The sequence below is a fragment of the Chamaea fasciata genome, unplaced genomic scaffold (assembly GCF_029207755.1).
Source record: "Chamaea fasciata isolate MVZ Bird 193981 ecotype frontalis unplaced genomic scaffold, bChaFas1.0.hap1 SCAF_291, whole genome shotgun sequence".
NCBI classification, from domain to species: domain Eukaryota; kingdom Metazoa; phylum Chordata; class Aves; order Passeriformes; family Sylviidae; genus Chamaea; species Chamaea fasciata.
In genome coordinates, this window is record NW_027094376.1 from 92707 (window position 1) to 109427 (window position 16721).

General features: G+C 59.4%; 1 protein-coding gene and 1 pseudogene across 1 annotated transcript; one reads left to right on the forward strand and one right to left on the reverse strand.

Moving 5' to 3' along the window:
* Nucleotides 1-280: 280 nt before the first annotated feature.
* Nucleotides 281-4867, reverse strand: LOC136305122 (Fc receptor-like protein 4). The gene is given in 10 exon segments (XM_066208512.1): nucleotides 281-446; nucleotides 534-613; nucleotides 704-725; nucleotides 1122-1208; nucleotides 1287-1589; nucleotides 2923-3201; nucleotides 3302-3556; nucleotides 3854-4145; nucleotides 4147-4193; nucleotides 4819-4867. Coding segments are annotated over 10 exon segments (1515 nt in total). The 3' UTR covers nucleotides 281-345.
* Nucleotides 4868-10425: 5558 nt separating this feature from the next.
* On the forward strand, nucleotides 10426-15005 carry LOC136305126 (Fc receptor-like protein 4; annotated as a pseudogene).
* Nucleotides 15006-16721: the final 1716 nt, after the last annotated feature.

Consider the following 16721-nt stretch of genomic DNA (forward strand, 5'->3'; position numbering starts at 1 on the left):
GGGGAACTAGGGAGCCCCTGTGGGTACTGGGAGCACTGTGGGGAGGGAATGGGGAAGTGTCTGTGGGTGCTGGGAGCACTTGGATGTGGAATGGGGAGCCAGTCATGGTAGTGGAAGGATGGTGAGGAAGCCCTTTGGGGTTCTGGGGGCATGGGGAGCTCTGGGTGCCCTGTACAGCCTCACACATGACCCCCACTTATGCCCACCTCCCTGTGAATGCTGGGCACCCACAGGAGCCAGGGGGGAGGGTGGGGGGCGAGGGGGGGAACACGCGCCCACAGGTGGAGTCCCCCATCGCATCTCAGTTCCCTCAGAGCCCCCCAGTGCCCACTGGAGCCCCGAGTGTCACAGCACATTCCCGTAGATGTCACTGAGTTCCCGCTGTCGCCCATGGGGTCCCCGCAGGTCCGCGTAGGTCACCTGGAGTGTGGTGGCACGGGGGGACACTGCGAGAGACACTGGCTGTAGGATCTGGGTGGGGGTGACACTCGTGGGTGACGTGTCCCTGTGTGTGTGTCCCACCCTGTACTCACCCCCCATCTGCTTGGTGCTCACGACGTGGGTGTACAGCACCTTACCCACCTCTGGGGGGGCCGGGGGATCTGGGGGGGCCCTGCGGGGATAAAGGGGATGTGTGGGAAGGAATGGGAGGTCTTGGGGGTTGGGGTGAAAGGGGACAGTGTGGTTTGAGCCCCCCACTCACCTTTCCTGGTGCTTCCTGGCATCTGCAAAGGAAAGAGAGGAGGGATAACTGTGGGGTCCCCAAGGCCCCCTCAGGAATCCTGAAACCTCACTGGACCCTCAGATTCTCCCAGGACCCCTGAGCATCCCTGATGCCCCCCCTGATCCCCTGAACAACCCGAGTGCTCTGGACCACATGAGTGCCCAAAAGCCAATCCTGGCAGGAAGGGAGACCCCCCAGATTCCCCCAGGATTACTGAGAGAACTCCCAACATCCCTGCAAGACCCTCCAACACCACCCCAAATACTTGAGGAACGTGAGCAGAGGTTCTGAATGCTCAGCACTCCCCAAGTCAGGGGCTGTGGGTGCTGATATCACCTCCACATTCCAGGTAGCCTCCCACCTCCCCAGGTCCCCTGTTGCCCCCACTGTCACCCACCCCTGTTGTTCCACCGGTGCCAGCCCACAGCTACACCCACGAGCAGGAACAGGAACAGGAGAGACACGCCAACCCCTGCGGCCAATGCTGGGGACAGAAGGGACACGTCAGGGTCACCTGTCAGTCCAGGGGTCCTACAATCCCAATCACCCTGTGTTACCTCACCTCTGTTCCAGTGTCCCTTTGGTGTCACCTTCAGGGCCAGCTCGGGGCTGAGTGCCCGGAACACACAGTACCCGTCCTGTGCCAGCTGGTTGGTGGCCACGCACTGGTAGGTGCCCGAATGTCCCACATCCACGTCCCCAAGCTCCAGGATGGGACCGTGGGCCACCTCCCGGCCGTTGGGCAGCCAGGTGAAGGTGACAGGGGCTGATCCCACCTGCACTGGGCAGCGCAGGGTCACGGGGTCACCTGCGTGCACCTGGTGTGACAGGGGACCGGGGGTGATGGTGGCATTGGCCACGGGCACTGCGGGGACACAGACAGGGCTGAGGTTAGGAGGAGGGGCTGGCACCTGGCATGGGGAAATGAGGGAGTCTATGGGGTGGCACCTGGAGACAGAGGGTCTCCTTCACCCAGGACAGTGACCCCATGGTGGTGGGGTCATCATGTGCTGTGGGATGAGGGCATGTGATGGGTGAGGGGTGAGGGATGAGGATGGGATGAGGGCTGCTGTGTCCCAGGGTGGTGATGGCTGTCACCTTGTGGGGGACAGGGAATGGCGTGGGTGGGATGTGATGGGCCTGATGAGGCATATCAACAGGGGCATCACCCCAATCCCAAGGGTCTCACTCCCCTGGGAGGGTCACGCTCAGTAAGGTGAATGTGACCTGATGGGGAGGGGGGCCTGTGACAGTTGGCATTAGGGATCCGTGGCCTGGATGTCCTGGGAGTGGGGATACCTGGAGCCAGACGGACCCAGTTCCCCTGGGCTGTGACACCCAGTGGTGGGGGCTGTGACCTGGGGTGGGTTGGGGATGGTGTGCGGGGGTTGAGGAGGAATGGGAATGTGTGGAACTGGGGATGCTGTGGGTTGGATCACCCTCAGACCAAGGGTCCTGCTCGCCCAGGACAGTGATGTTCAGTGTGGGGCTCTCAGCCACATTGTCCCCATCACTGGCCCAGCACTGCTGTGGCTGCTGTCCTTGTCCCCTCCATGCCACATCTCAAGGTGGGTGCCCGTTCCCAGCAGTGTGGCCAAGACCCCCAGTCCAAGGTGAAGGACAGGGCACCTGTCCCTATGGTCACCACAGAGCTCAGCACCAGGTGGTCCCCCAGTGTCACCTGTCCCCCAGGGGGCTGCACCCACAGGGACACCCCTGAGAGCGGGACCCCTGCAAGGGGAACACAGGAGGGACTGGGGACATGGGATGAGGAGTGGGGGACACCAGGGAGCAGTGAAGGACTCAGGGAGAGAAAGGGTTAGAGAGGGGTGGGGGGATCCCAGGGAGGAAGAACGGGGCCCAGAGATGGAGGAGGCTTTGAAGGGGTTGGAAGGGACCCCAGGGAAGGGTGGGAGATCCACTGCAGGGACATATGGAGAGTTGAAGGGAACCACGGGGAAGGTTTTGGGGATCCAGACAGGGATGGTGGGACCTGTGGATAATAGAGGGACCTCAGAGAGGGAGAGGTGCACCTAGGAAAAGGGTGAGCAGATGTGATGAGAGATGCAGGCACCAGGGAAGGTGCTGGGAGGAACCAGGGAGAGACCAGGGAAAGCAGGGCAAAACACAGAGGGTTGAGCAAGGAGGGGAGACCTGGGAGGGCTGTGGGGGCTCCCCGTGCCCATCACTGTACTCACTGCACACCATAATGCGGAGCCAGGCGCTGCTCTTCCGCACAGTCCCCCCCTCGGACTGCACCTGGCAGCTGTAGTTCCCCGAGTGGGAGACCCCCACGGCGGGCACCAGGAGATGTGGGAACACCTGCGGGCCCTTCACCCACTGCCCGTCCCGGTAGAAGAGGTGCAGGAGGGTGGCTTGGGGCCGCAGGGGACTGGGGGTGCTGAGGCAGCTGAGATTGAGGGGGGAGCCCTCGATGGGCTCGGGGGGACCCTCCAGCACCGGCACCGTGAAGAGCTCTGGGAAGGAGAGGGAATGTGAGGACTGTGACTCTGAGTCCACTGGGAAGGGGCTTTGGGGGTGTCAAGATATTGGAGTTCCAGTCATGGCGTTGCTCACCGTGCACTGTCACTGTCACTGGTTCTGACAGTGACAGCCCAAAGTTCACCGAGCCCTCGCAGTGGTCGCGGCCGCTGTGGTGCAGTTGCAGAGGGGACAGGGACAGTTCGGTTCCCATGTGGGGCCCTTCCAGATCCTTCTCGTCCTGGTAAAATCGCACCCTGCTGACCGTCTTGTTCTGCATGGCCCGGCAGCGCAGTGTAACCGAGTCCCCCTCCAGCAGCGTCAGTGCTGGCACTTGCAGCACCAGCTGGTCTGTGGGACACGAGGGTCTCATTACAATGAGGGGCTCGAGACATGTCCAATGTGGGTGCCCACAGCACCGGGGACATCTGGGCGAAGTCTCCATTGTGTGGAAGGATCCCAGGGATGCAACGAGAAACCCCGTGGCACAGGTGTCGCCACAGAGAGTCCCATCCCACTGGGATGCGCTGGGATGTCCCTGAGTGCAGGAGACAGCCTCTTGTCACAAGAGGGGTGAGGCCACCGGTGGAGTGAAGCCCACCCAGACCTATCAGGGGGCACCGTGAGCATTTATGATCCCCTCCTCACCATTTAAGACTCTCACGGGTGGGCTGAGCCCACTGCCACGTCTCTGACACTTGTAGGTGCCACTCTCGGGGACAATGAAGCGGTCGTGTCTGTTCTGCCCCCAGTGCTGCCCGTCCTTGTACCAGGTGGTGGCACCGGTGGTCCCCGAGCCCTGGCAGGTCAGTGTCACCCGGTCCCACAGCACCGCTGGTATCCACGGGGGCTCCACCAGGAGCTGGGTGGTCTGGGCACCTGCAGGTGACAGGGGACACCAGCCTGCCAGGGCCAGTGTGGGGCTGGGGACAGCAGGGTGGGGACATGGCATCCCCTGAGGACTCACCTGAGAAACTGAAGATCTGGGCTGGAAGGGAGAAGGGACAGGGGCTGGGTGGGGTTGCCCTGCAGGGACAGAAGCACCTGGGGGTGAGGTGTGCTGTCCATCCCCAAACTTTCCCCAAGGGGAACACTGGTGTAGCACAGAGGTCTTCAGGACAGGGACACCTCGGTCACCCTGGGTTAAGGCAGGACATGGGGACACTGTGGACACCCCATGTTTGCACAGGTCACTTCCACCCAGCCCTACTGCATGTGTCCCCACTGCCACATCCCCATGTCCCTGTGCCCATGATCCCATTCCAATGGCACCTGTCCCCATGCCCCATCTGCATGGGACATGGCCCTAGTCCCTGTCCCTGTATCCCTGTTCCCATGTCCCCACTGCTGCCCCAGCCCCAAGGTTCCTTTTGCCACATCCTTGTCTCCATATCTCTATCCCCTTCTTCCTGTCCCCACATCCCAGTTCCCTTGCTCCTGTCCCCACAGCCACCCCAGGACACTGGTCACACTGGGGTCCATGCTCATGCACTGACTCTGCTGGCCTTGGGGACCTCAGGGCACCCCGCAGCCCCCCTGTGCCCCCTCCCCACCGGTCTCTGCCTCACCAGGGCCCATCCCCGGGGTGTCAGGCCCGTGCCCGGGGCACTCACCCCACAGGAGCAGCGCCACCTTCCCGGCCATCCCCGTGTCCCCAGCCATGTGGACTGGCTGTCACTCGCTGCTGTGGCCACCGGTCCCCTGGGTGGCGGCTCTTCGGATGAAGAGGAAGGAAACGAGGTCACGTCTTGTCCCCATGTGTAGGTGTCCCTCGGTGGGGGCAGGGCGAGGGAAAGGTGGAGACACAGTAGGGGACAGGCTGGGGACATTACGGGATAGTCTGGGGGCTCAGTGGAGGATGGTTTTCCCAGGAGTGGGGGCTCAGGGCTTGTGGGGAACCAAGGATGGGTGTCCAGGGGAATGGGAGTCCAAGGGAATTGGGGTCTCCATGCCTGAGGGGATTCAGGGATGGGGGTCGTGCAGGAAAATGTTGCCCCAGGGCTTAGGGGTCATGGGGTGTAGGTCCCAGGGTTGGGGCTCCAGGGGAGAAAAGGAGACCCTTGGGATGGGGGGTTCTGGGGGAAGAAGTAGCCCATGGGATGGGATCAAGGCAATGATGGTCCTGGGCAATGGGAGTCCTGGGATGGGGGTTCCAGGGAGGAGAGACCAAGGCAATGGGGGTCCCATGGTCGGGTTTCCAGGGGAATGGGGGTCCCAGGGATGGGCAGTGAGTGGCTGGGTGGGCGTGGGGGTCACAGCTCCTTCCCTGGGTGCCTCAGATTTTGGGGTGACTCAGAGCCCAGCACAGCCCCCACAGTGTGCTCATGGCCAGGGGGCACCCCAGGGTGGAGGCTCTGGGTCTGTGCCCCACACACCCCTGGGCTTTTCCCATCCCCCCGTTTCCTGACTCAGCCATCCCAGGGAACACCTGAGCAGGTAACGATGGGGGCTCCCAGGAAGGGGCAAAGGGGAGTGGGGGTGCAGGCAGTGGTTGGGGGCTGTGGGGGATGAAAGATTTTCACTTTCTCTTCCCTGCAGAAGAAGGAAGAGGCTGAGGCGAGGACATGGGTTCTGTTTTTGGGGACCACATCCAGAGGGGTCCTGCCCTGAGGGAAAAGGGCTCCTCTGCTGTGGTCACGTGTGGGTCTTGTCCCAGGGTTTTGGCCCGAGGGGTCCTCGTTCTGGGGGTGCCACGTCCCTGGGGATTCCTGTCCCAGAGGTGGCACATCCTGGGGGGCCCTGAGCATTCTCCCTGTCCCCAGTGGGGTTCTGTGACCTTTGGGCTGCCCAAACTTAAAGGGGGCAGTTGATACAACCTTGCCCTGATGAAGGTAAATGCCAGCCTAAATTTGGTTGAATTCCCTTAGGAACATTTGGCTGAGACAAATTTATACAACCGTGAAAGAAAAGCAAAAATATTTTCCCAAAACACTTTTTTTTTTTTTTTTCCCCATAAAAAAATAAACTCACCAAAAATCAAACTGACAATGTAGAAAATGGTCTGGTTGATAGAATCCTTTTAATCATTGCCCTGCCAACAAGTGGCTCACAATAAAAACATAAACAAATCACAGAGAAATGAGACGTTTTGGTTCTCTTTAGGAGCCCATTGGTGCATCCCACAGCAGCGTTCACTTGTGGATAACACAGAGTGTGGAATCTCCCTGAGTGTCCAACAGGTCCATGGGATTGTTCCCTGCCTGCTGGGAAGCAACCCAGCCCATAGGGAAGGCTTTGGTTTGCCCATATTTCAGAACTCTTCCAGTTTTTCTTCCTTCCCACCCTGAAACTTGGTTTACTTCCCATGGCCTCTCCTGACCAAAAGGGAGAAACTCTGTGCATCCTTGCAACAGCGCACAGGAATCCGTGGAAATGGCCGTGTGTCCCTCAGGGTCTGCTTCCCTGGTAAATGCCCTCCAGCCTGCCCTGAATTCCCCTGCCAGGGCACTCCCTGCTCCTGCTGGGACACCCCTGTTCCCCAGATCCGTGGGTGGAGCCCCTGCCCAATATTTCCACCTTTCCTTCTCTTCTGGTGTCCACATCCAGAACCCAAATATTCCTTCTGGAAGGTTCCAAAGGGCTGCAGGTTTTGTTCAAGAGAGAGGGGCCCGGTCAGGTTGTTGAGCAGAAGGGTGTGGGATTTGCAGAACTTCTGGGGCTCTCTCAGTCCCTCGCTTTTGTCAGGGCCAAAATGATCATTTGCTTCATTTCCGGACTGCTGTCCTCACAGCTGCCCCTGCAGGGGAAGGTTTCCACCCCTCCCTGCTCTGAAAACCATCCAAGGCCCTCGCAGAGCCACTGCTTGGGCTCCCATTGGCTTTTGAGCTTCTTGCAGGGCTCAGCAAACCACAGCCAGGCCTTTTCCTGCCACAGAATTCTCACCTTTGCAGCAGCTCTAAAGCTGCCAGAATCAAAGCCAAGGGGGCGGGGGGACCCTCAGGTCCTGGCTGCCACCTGGGGCTGGGCAGAGCAGGGCTGGGCAGTGCCCATCCCTGTGCACTGGGGCTGGGCCATGGCTGGGCCCCACGCTTGGATGGCCGCGGGCTTCAAGGAGGAGGAGTTGGGGAGCTCCTTCCTGCCTGGGGCTCCATTCCCAAGCTGCTCTTGCCAGCTCACATCGTCTCTTAGGGATGGTCCTTATTCTCTTATTCTCTTATTCTCTTATTCTCTTATTCTCTTATTCTCTCTTAGCAACAAGAGGCAGAAAACTCTTGGAGAGAAAGAAAACGAGGAAAAATCCTGACCACCAACACACTAAAACCAGGAGCTGCTGCCCCTCCCCCTGTCAGTGGAGGTACAAATGGAAAAGATCCCAAAGGGCTGAGACAAGAACATTTTCCTGCAGCAGCAATGAGAGGACAAAACCAACAGCAACCGAAACAAGATTCAGAATCCAAAAGTTCACAAAAGAAACAATTTCCAGGGAAAGCTCCCAACAAGGAACAAACCCCGGATCCTTCCTCGAGCATCCATAACACACGAGAACCCTTCTGGCACTGCCCTCACAGCACTGTGTAAATTGCATTTTTTTTCAGTGGAAATGGCTGATTTAGCCCCAATTTGATGCTGCAGGGCTGAGACCATGTAAATCAAGATAGGCTGAAGCTGTTGGGGCCTTCCCCTGCTCTCTCCTGATCCTTCCTCTATTCCCCAGTGGGGTTCCAGACCTGAGGGCTTGGGGCACTTTGAATTTATAGGGTTTTGGGAGAAAACCTGCTCCAAACTTCTCCATCCTTGCTGGTCCCCTGCAGGATCTGAGCTGGCAAGAGCAGGTTGGGAATGGAGCCCCAGGCAGGAAGGAGCTCCCCAACTCCTCCTCCTTGAAGCCCGCGGCCATCCAAGCGTGGGGCCCAGCCATGGCCCAGCCCCAGTGCACAGGGATGGGCACTGCCCAGCCCTGCTCTGCCCAGCCCCAGGTGGCAGCCAGGACCTGAGGGTCCCCCCGCCCCCTTGGCTTTGATTCTGGCAGCTTTAGAGCTGCTGCAAAGGTGAGAATTCTGTGGCAGGAAAAGGCCTGGCTGTGGTTTGCTGAGCCCTGCAAGAAGCTCAAAAGCCAATGGGAGCCCAAGCAGTGGCTCTGCGAGGGCCTTGGATGGTTTTCAGAGCAGGGAGGGGTGGAAACCTTCCCCTGCAGGGGCAGCTGTGTGGACAGCAGTCCGGAAATGAAGCAAATGATCATTTTGTCCCTCTCAGCATGGGACTGAGAGAGCCCCTAAAATCCTGCAAATCCCACACCCATCTGCTCAACAACCTGACCAGGACCCTCCTTCTTGAACAAAACCTGCGGCCCTTTGGAACCTCCCAGAAAGAATGTTTGGGTTCTGGATGTGGACACCAGAAGAGAAGGAAAGGTGTGGAAATATTGAGCAGGGGCTCCACCCACGGATCTGGGGAACAGGGGTGTCCCAGCAGGAGCAGGGAGTGCCCTGGCAGGGGAATTCAGGGCAGGCTGGAGGGCATTTACCAGGGAAGCAGACCCTGAGGGACACACGGGCATTTCCGCGGATTCCTCTGCACTGTTCCAAGGATGGACAGAGTTTCTCCCCTTTTTGTCAGGAGAAGCCATGGGAAGTAAACCAAGTTTCAGTGTGGGAAGGAGAAAAACTGGAAGAGTTCAGAAATAGGGGCAAACCAAAGCCTTCCCTATGGGCTGGGTTGCTTCCCTACAGGTAGGGAACAATCCCATGGACCTGTTGGACACTCAGGGAGATTCCACACTCTCTGTTATCCACAAGTGAACGTGGCCGTGGGAGGCATGAATGGGCTCCTTAAGGGAACCAAGAAGATTAATTTCTGTGTGATTGGTTTGTGTTTTTATTGAGAGCCACTTTTTGGGAGAGCAGTGATTAAAGGGTCTCATCAACCAGACCATTTTCTACATTGTCAGATTGAGTTTTGCTGAGTTTACTTTTTATTGGGAAAAAAATAGTGTGGGAAAAGTCTTTTGCCTTTATTTCATGGATATATAATTTGTCTCAACCAATTGGGCATCGGGGAATGCAATCAAATTTAGGCTGGCATTTACCATCATCAGGGCAAGGTCGTAACATGTGCCCCCTTAAATTTGGGCAGTCCAGAGATCACAGAGCCCCACTGGGGACAGTGGGAATGCTCAGGGACTCCCCAGGACAGAGGTCCCCATGATGTGCCACCTCTGGAACAGGAATCCCCAAGGACGTGGCACCCCCAGAGCGAGGAACCCTGTGGGACAAGATCCTGGGACAGGACCCAGGCGTCACCACAGCAGAGGAGCCCTTTTCCCTCAGGGCAGGACCCCTCTGGATGTGGTCCCCCAAAACAGAACCCATGTCCTCGCCTCAGCCTCTTCCTTCTTCTGCAGGAAAGAGAAAGTGAAAATCTTTCATCCACCACAGCCCCCAACCATTGCCTGCACCCCCACTGCCCTTTGCCCTTTCCTGGGATCCCCCCACCGTTACCTGCTCAGGTGTTCCCTGGGATGGCTGACCCAGGAAACGGGGGGATGGGAAAAGCCCAGGGGTGTGTGGGGCACAGACCCAGAGCCTCCACCCTGGGGTGCCCCCTGGCCATGAGCACACTGTGGGGGCTGTGCTGGGCTCTGAGTCACCCCAAAATCTGAGGCACCCAGGGAAGGAGCTGTGACCCCCGTGCCCACCCAGCCACTCACTGCCCATCCCTGGGACCCCCATTCCCCTGGAAACCCGACCATGGGACCCCCATTGCCTTGGTCTCTCCTCCCTGGAACCCCCATCCCAGGACTCCCATTGCCCAGGAACACCATGGCCTTGATCCCATCCCATGGGCTGCTTCTTCTTCCAAAACCACTCTTCCCCAGGGTCCCCTATTGTTTCCCCCTGGAGCCCCAACTGTGGGACCTACATCCCATTACCCAAAATCCCTGGGGATCATGTTCACAAGGACCTCTATCCCTGAATGCCCCCAGACATGGGGACCCCAATTTTCCTGGACCTCCATCCCCCATGGACACCCATCCTTGGTTCCCCACAACCCGTGAGCCCTGAGCCCCCACTCCTGGGAACACCATCCCCCACTGAGCCCCCAGACTATCCCGTAATGTCCCCAGCCTGTCCCCTACTGTGTCTCCAGCTTTCCCTCACCCTGCCCCCACACAGGGCCACCTACATATGGGGACAAGACGTGACCTCGTTTCCTTCCTCTTCATCCGAAGAGCCGCCACCCAGGGGACCGGTGGCCACAGCAGCGAGTGACAGCCAGTCCACATGGCTGGGGACACGGGGATGGCCGGGAAGGTGGCGCTGCTCCTGTGGGGTGAGAGCCCCGGGCACGGGCCTGACACCCCGGGGATGGGCCCTGGTGAGGCAGAGACCGGTGGGGAGGGGGCACAGGGGGGCTGCGGGGTGCCCTGAGGTCCCCAAGGCCAGCAGCGCCTTTCAATGGGCATGGACCCCAGTGTGACCAGAGTCCTGGAGTGGCTGTGGGGACAGGAGCAGGGGGATAGAGATGTGGGGACAAGGATATGGTGAAAGGAACCTTGGGGCTGGGGCGGCTGTGGGGACAGAGGAACAGGGATGCAGGTGCAAGGGCCACGTACCATGCAGATCGGCTTTGGGGACATGTGCCATTGGAATGGGATCACAAGCACAGGGACATGGGGATGTGGCTGTGGGGACAGGTGCCGTGAGGATGGTGGAGATGACCTGTGCAAACATGGAGTGTCCGCAGTGTCTCCATGTCCTGCCTTAACCCAGGGTGACTGAGGTGTGTGTGTCCTCACCACCTCCATGGTACACCAGTGTTCCATTGGGGACAGTCTGGGGACAGACACCACATCTCTACCCCAGGTGCTGCTGTTCCCTTAGTGCCACCCCCACTGAGCCCTGTCCATTCTCCCTTCTAGCCCAGACCCTTGGCCTCGCTGGTAAGTTCTCAGGGTATGCCATGTCCCCATCCCACTGACCGCAGCCCCATGGTGGCCCTGGCAGGCTGGTGTCCCCTGTGACCTGCAGGTGCCCAGACCACCCAGCTCCTGGTGGAGCCCCCGTGGATACCAGCAGTGCTGTGGGACCGGGTGACACTGACCTGCCAGGGCTCGGGGACAGCCGGTGCCACCACGTGGTACAAGGATGGGCAGCACTGGGGGCAGGACAGACGCAACCGCTTCACTGTCACCGTGAGTGGCACCTACACCTGTGACAGACCTGGCAGTCGGCTCAGCCCCTCTGTGAGGGTCTTAAATGGTGAGGAGGAATCCTAAATGCTCCTGGTGGCCGGCAGAGAGGAATATGTGGGCTTCACTCTGTGGGCGGCCTCACACCCCTTGTGTGGCAAGAGCCTGTCCTCTGCATACAGGAACATCCCAGTGCATCCCAGTGGGATGGGACCACTGTGGAGACACCTGTGCCCCGCGATTTTGTCTTACTGTCCCTGGGATCCTCCTGTGTAATAGAGACACCACCCAGATGTCCCCGGTGCTGTGGGCACCCACATTGGACATGTCTCGAGCTCCTCAGTGCAATGGGACCCTCCTGTCCCACAGACCAGCTGGTGCTGCAGGTGCCAGCACGGACGCTGCTGGAGGGGGACTCGGTGACACTGCGCTGCCGGGTCAGGCAGGACATGTCGGTCAGCAGGGTGCGATTTTACCAGGACGAGAAGGATCTGGGGGGGTTCGTCACTGGGACCGAACTGTCCCTGTCCCCTCTGCAACTGCACCACAGCGGCCGCTACCACTGCGAGGGCTCGGTGAGCTTTGGGCTGTCACTGTCAGAACCAGTGACAGTGACAGTGCACGGTGAGCAACGCCATGACTGGAACTCCAATATCCCGACACCCCCAAAGCCCCTTCCCAGTGGACTCAGAGTCACAGTCCTCACCTTCCCTCTCCTTCCCAGAGTGCTTCACGGTGCCGGTGCTGGAGGGTCCCCCTGAGCCCATCGAGGGGTCCCCCCTCAATCTCAGCTGCCTCAGCACCCCCAATCCCCTGCGGCCCTGACTGCCCCTCCTGCACCTCTTCTACCGGGACGGGCAGTTGGTGGGGGGCCCGCAGGTGTTCCCACATCTCCTGGTTCCCGCCGTGGGGGTCTCCCACTCGGGGAACTACAGCTGCCAGGTGCAGTCCGAGGGGGGGACTGTGCGGAAGAGCAGCGCCTGGCTCCGCGTCACGGTGTGCAGTGAGTACAGGGATGGGCACGGGGAGCCCCCACAGCCCTCCCAGGTCTCCCCTCCTTGCTCAACCTTCTGTGTGTTGACCTGCCTTCCCAGGTCTCTCCCTGGTTCCTCCCATCACCTTCCCTGCTGCCTGCATCCCTCTCCAGGTCCCCTCACCCCACCCTACCTGCATCTCTCCCTCTCTGAGGTCTCTCTACTCTTCACAGGTCCCACCATCCCTGTCTGGGTTTCCAAAACCTTCCCTGTTGTTCCATTAAACCCTTTCCATTCGTCTCCTTGCTGAATCTCCCATGCTCCCCTGGGGTCCTTTCCCGGCCTTTTCAATCCTCCCCCCCATCTCTGGGCCCCCTTCTCCCTTTCTGGGATCCCCCCACCCCTCTCTGATCCTCCCCCTCCCCTAAGTCCTTCACTGCTACCTGGTGTCCCCCACTCCTCCCATATCCCCAATCCTTGTGTCCCCTTGCAGGGGTCCCGCTCACAGGGGTGTCCCTGTGGCTGCAGCCCCCTGGGAGACAGGTAGCACCAGGTTAACACCTGGTGCTGAGCTGTGCAGTGGCCAGAGGGACAGGTGCCCTGTCCTTCACATGGCACTGGGAGGGCTCGGGGACACCACTGGGCACTAACTGCAACCTGGAGTGACGGCATATTGGGGACAAGGACAGCGGCCACAGCAGTGCTGGCCCAGTGATGGGGACAGTGTGGCCGAGAGTCCCACACTGAACGTCACTGTCCTGGGCGAGCAGGACCCTTGGTCTGAGGGTGATCCAACCCACAGCATCCCCAGTTCCACACATTCCCATTCCACCCCAACCCCCCCACACCATCCCCAACCCACCCCAGGTCACAGCCCCCACCACTGGGTGTCACAGCCCAGGGGAACTGGGACCGTCTGGCTCCAGGTATCCCCACTGCCAGGACATCCAGGCCATGGATCCCTAATGACAGCTGTCACATGCCCCCCTCCCCATCAGGTCGCATTCACCTTACTGAGCGTGACCCTCCCAGGGGAGTGAGATCCTTGGGATTGGGGTGATGCCCCTGTTGATATGCCTCATCAGGCCCATCACATCCTACCCATGCCATTCCCTTCCCCCCACGAGGTGACAGCCATCACCACCCTGGGACACAGCAGCCCTCATCCCATCCTCATCCCTCATCCCTCACCCATCACATGCCCTCATCCCACAGCACATGATGACCCCACCACCATGGGGTCACTGTCCTGGGTGAAGGAGACCCTCTGTCTCCAGGCGCCACCCCACAGACTCCCTCATTTCCCCATGCCAGGTGCCAGCCCCTCCTCCTAACCTCAGCCCTGTCTGTGTCCCCGCAGTGCCCGTGGCCAATGCCACCATCACCCCCGGTCCCCTGTCACACCAGGTGCACGCAGGTGACCCCGTGACCCTGCGCTGCCCAGTGCAGGTGGAATCAGCCCCTGTCAACTTCACCTGGCTGCACAACGGCCGGGAGGTGGCCCAGGGTCCCATCCTGGAGCTTGGGGACGTGGATGTGGGACATTCGGGCACCTACCAGTGCGTGGCCACCAACCAGCTGGCACAGGACGGGTACTGTGTGTTCCGGGCACTCAGCCCCGAGCTGGCCCTGAAGGTGACACCAAAGGGACGCTGGAACAGAGGTGAGGTAACACAGGGTGATTGGGATTGTAGGACCCCTGGACTGACAGGTGACCCTGACGTGTCCCTTCTGTCCCCAGCAGTGGCCGCAGGGGTTGGCGTGTCTCTCCTGTTCCTGTTCCTGCTCGTGGGTGTAGCTGTGGGCTGGCACCGGTGGAACAACAGGGGTGGGTGACAGTGGGGGCAACAGGGGACCTGGGAAGGTGGGAGGCCACCTGGAATGTGGAGGTGATATCAGCACCCACAGCCCCTGACTTGGGGAGTGCTGAGCACTCAGAACCTTTGCTCACGTTCCTCAAGTATTTGGGGTGGTGTTGGAGGGTCTTGCAGGGATGTTGGGAGTTCTCTCAGTAATCCTGAGGGAATCTGGGGGGTCTCCCTCCCTGCCAAGATTGGCTTCTGGGCACTCATGGGGTCCAGAGCACTAGGGTTGTTCAGGGGATCAGGGGGGGCATCAGGGATGCTCAGGGGTCCTGGGAAAATCTGAGGGTCCAGTGAGGTTTCAGGATTCCTGAGGGGGCCTTGGGGACCCCACAGTTATCCCTCCTCTCTTTCCTTTGCAGATGCCAGGAAGCACCAGGAAAGGTGAGTGGGGGGCTCAAACCACACTGTCCCCTTTCACCCCAACCCCCAAGACCTCCCATTCCTTCCCACACATCCCCTTTATCCCCGCAGGGCCCCCCCAGATCCCCTGGCCCCCCCCAGAGGTGGGGGAGGTGCTGTACACCCACGTCGTGAGCACCAAGCAGATGGGGGGTGAGTACAGGGTGGGACACACACACAGGGACACGTCACCCACGAGTGTCACCCCCACCCAGATCCTACAGCCAGTGTCTCTCGCAGTGTCCCCCCGTGCCACCACACTCCAGGTGACCTACGCGGACCTGCGGGGACCCCATGGGCGACAGCGGGAACTCAGTGACATCTACGGGAATGTGCTGTGACACTCGGGGCTCCAGTGGGCACTGGGGGGCTCTGAGGGAACTGAGATGCGATGGGGGACTCCACCTGTGGGCGCGTGTTCCCCCCCTCGCCCCCCACCCTCCCCCCTGGCTCCGGTGGGTGCCCAACATTCACAGGGAGGTGGGCATAAGTGGGGGTCATGTGTGAGGCTGTACAGGGCACCCAGAGCTCCCCATGCCCCCAGAACCCCAAAGGGCTTCCTCACCATCCTTCCACTACCATGACTGGCTCCCCATTCCACATCCAAGTGCTCCCAGCACCCACAGACACTTCCCCATTCCCTCCCCACAGTGCTCCCAGTACCCACAGGGGCTCCCTAGTTCCCCTCCCAGTGCCTCTCCATTGCTCCCAGTAGATCCAGATGTTTCCTATTCTGTCTCCCCCTACCCCTGTTCTCCTGGTGACTCTGCAATCCCCCTCTCAGCACTCTGAGCAAACCCATGGCTTCTCATCGCTCCTCCCAGTGCCAGGGGAACACAGGACTTGTTTCCCTGGATTGGCACCAAAATGCAGCGTTTCGGTTCAACTGGCAGAAATGGTGTTTCTTTGTTCAGCTCTGTCGGGCTTTAGGAATGGGATTCTCCAATTCTGGGCTGTCCCTAAAACCCAGGGGCTTCTGCTCCTCCCCCTGCCAGTGGAGGCACAAAAGGCAAGGGTCCCAAAGAGCTGAGAGAAGAACATTTTCCTGCAAACAGCAGATAGAACAAAACCAAAAGCAACAGCAACAAGGTTCAGTATACAAAGGAACACAAAAAAACTATTTCCAGAGAAAGCCCCTTAAAAGGAAAACACCCCAAACACTTCCCCCAGCACGTTTCCTCCACCAGAGAAACCTGGTATGGCCATGGATCTTCGTTACTCTTGATGGCCAAAGCGATCTTTAGGAGGCTATGGTTTTTCTTCTCCTCTGTCCAAAACCCCACCTCTGCTGTGTTCCCCACACAATGACTTCACAAAGGCCCTGTGTGGTAGTTCCAGAGCCTTCCACTTTTTAGGGCACTCAGAATGAGTCTGTGGCACAGGGTGGGGCTGAATTGCCAGTCAGTTCCAGGAGCTCTTGATGCCATTCCAGATCAAGGCAAATTGTACCGTGCCCTCTGCTACCAAAGGCATGGTATCCTGCTTTCAAGGTGTCTGCCAAGGAAGACTGGAACCACACTTGGAATGGAAAATATGACCACTTTCCCTTCAAAATATTATAACTTTTAAATTACAGGGCTTCCAGGCAAAGATATGGGAACAGGAATAACAGTTCTTTACTAGAATACATATAACAAGGCAAACAAACAACACCGGCAGCAAAAACAAGCAGAAGCACAAACCCAGTCCCAGCCCTCTCTGGGCTGCGGGCGCTTCCCCTGCGGTGCAGTTCCGGGCACAGCCGGCAGGGGCGCTGGTGGCTCCCGGCCGGGCAGGGCGGGTGCGATGATTCCCCCGCGGCTGCAGGGAGCGCTGTGGCAACAGCTCGGCTGTCTCTCTCTCCATGGTTAATGGAGACTCAGCCGGCGGGAGAGAGAGAGAAGCTTCCTTCCCTCACTGATGGGGCTGGGAGGCAGCCTGGAACGGTGCCGCTCCAGATGGCAAAATGGACTGCAGATGGAACCCTTGGAGTGGCAGCTGGAACGGTGGGGGGAGGCACACACCAGCGTTTCAAAGGAAGTTTATCAAAAACTCTGAAGCTGTAGCAGGAGCTGCAGGGCTCGGGTGGGACATGGGGTGTCAGGTTAGTGTAGCAAAAAGCCTGAAGCAGTGGCAGAAATCAGTGGAGCTGGGCAGCCACAGCCGGGCTC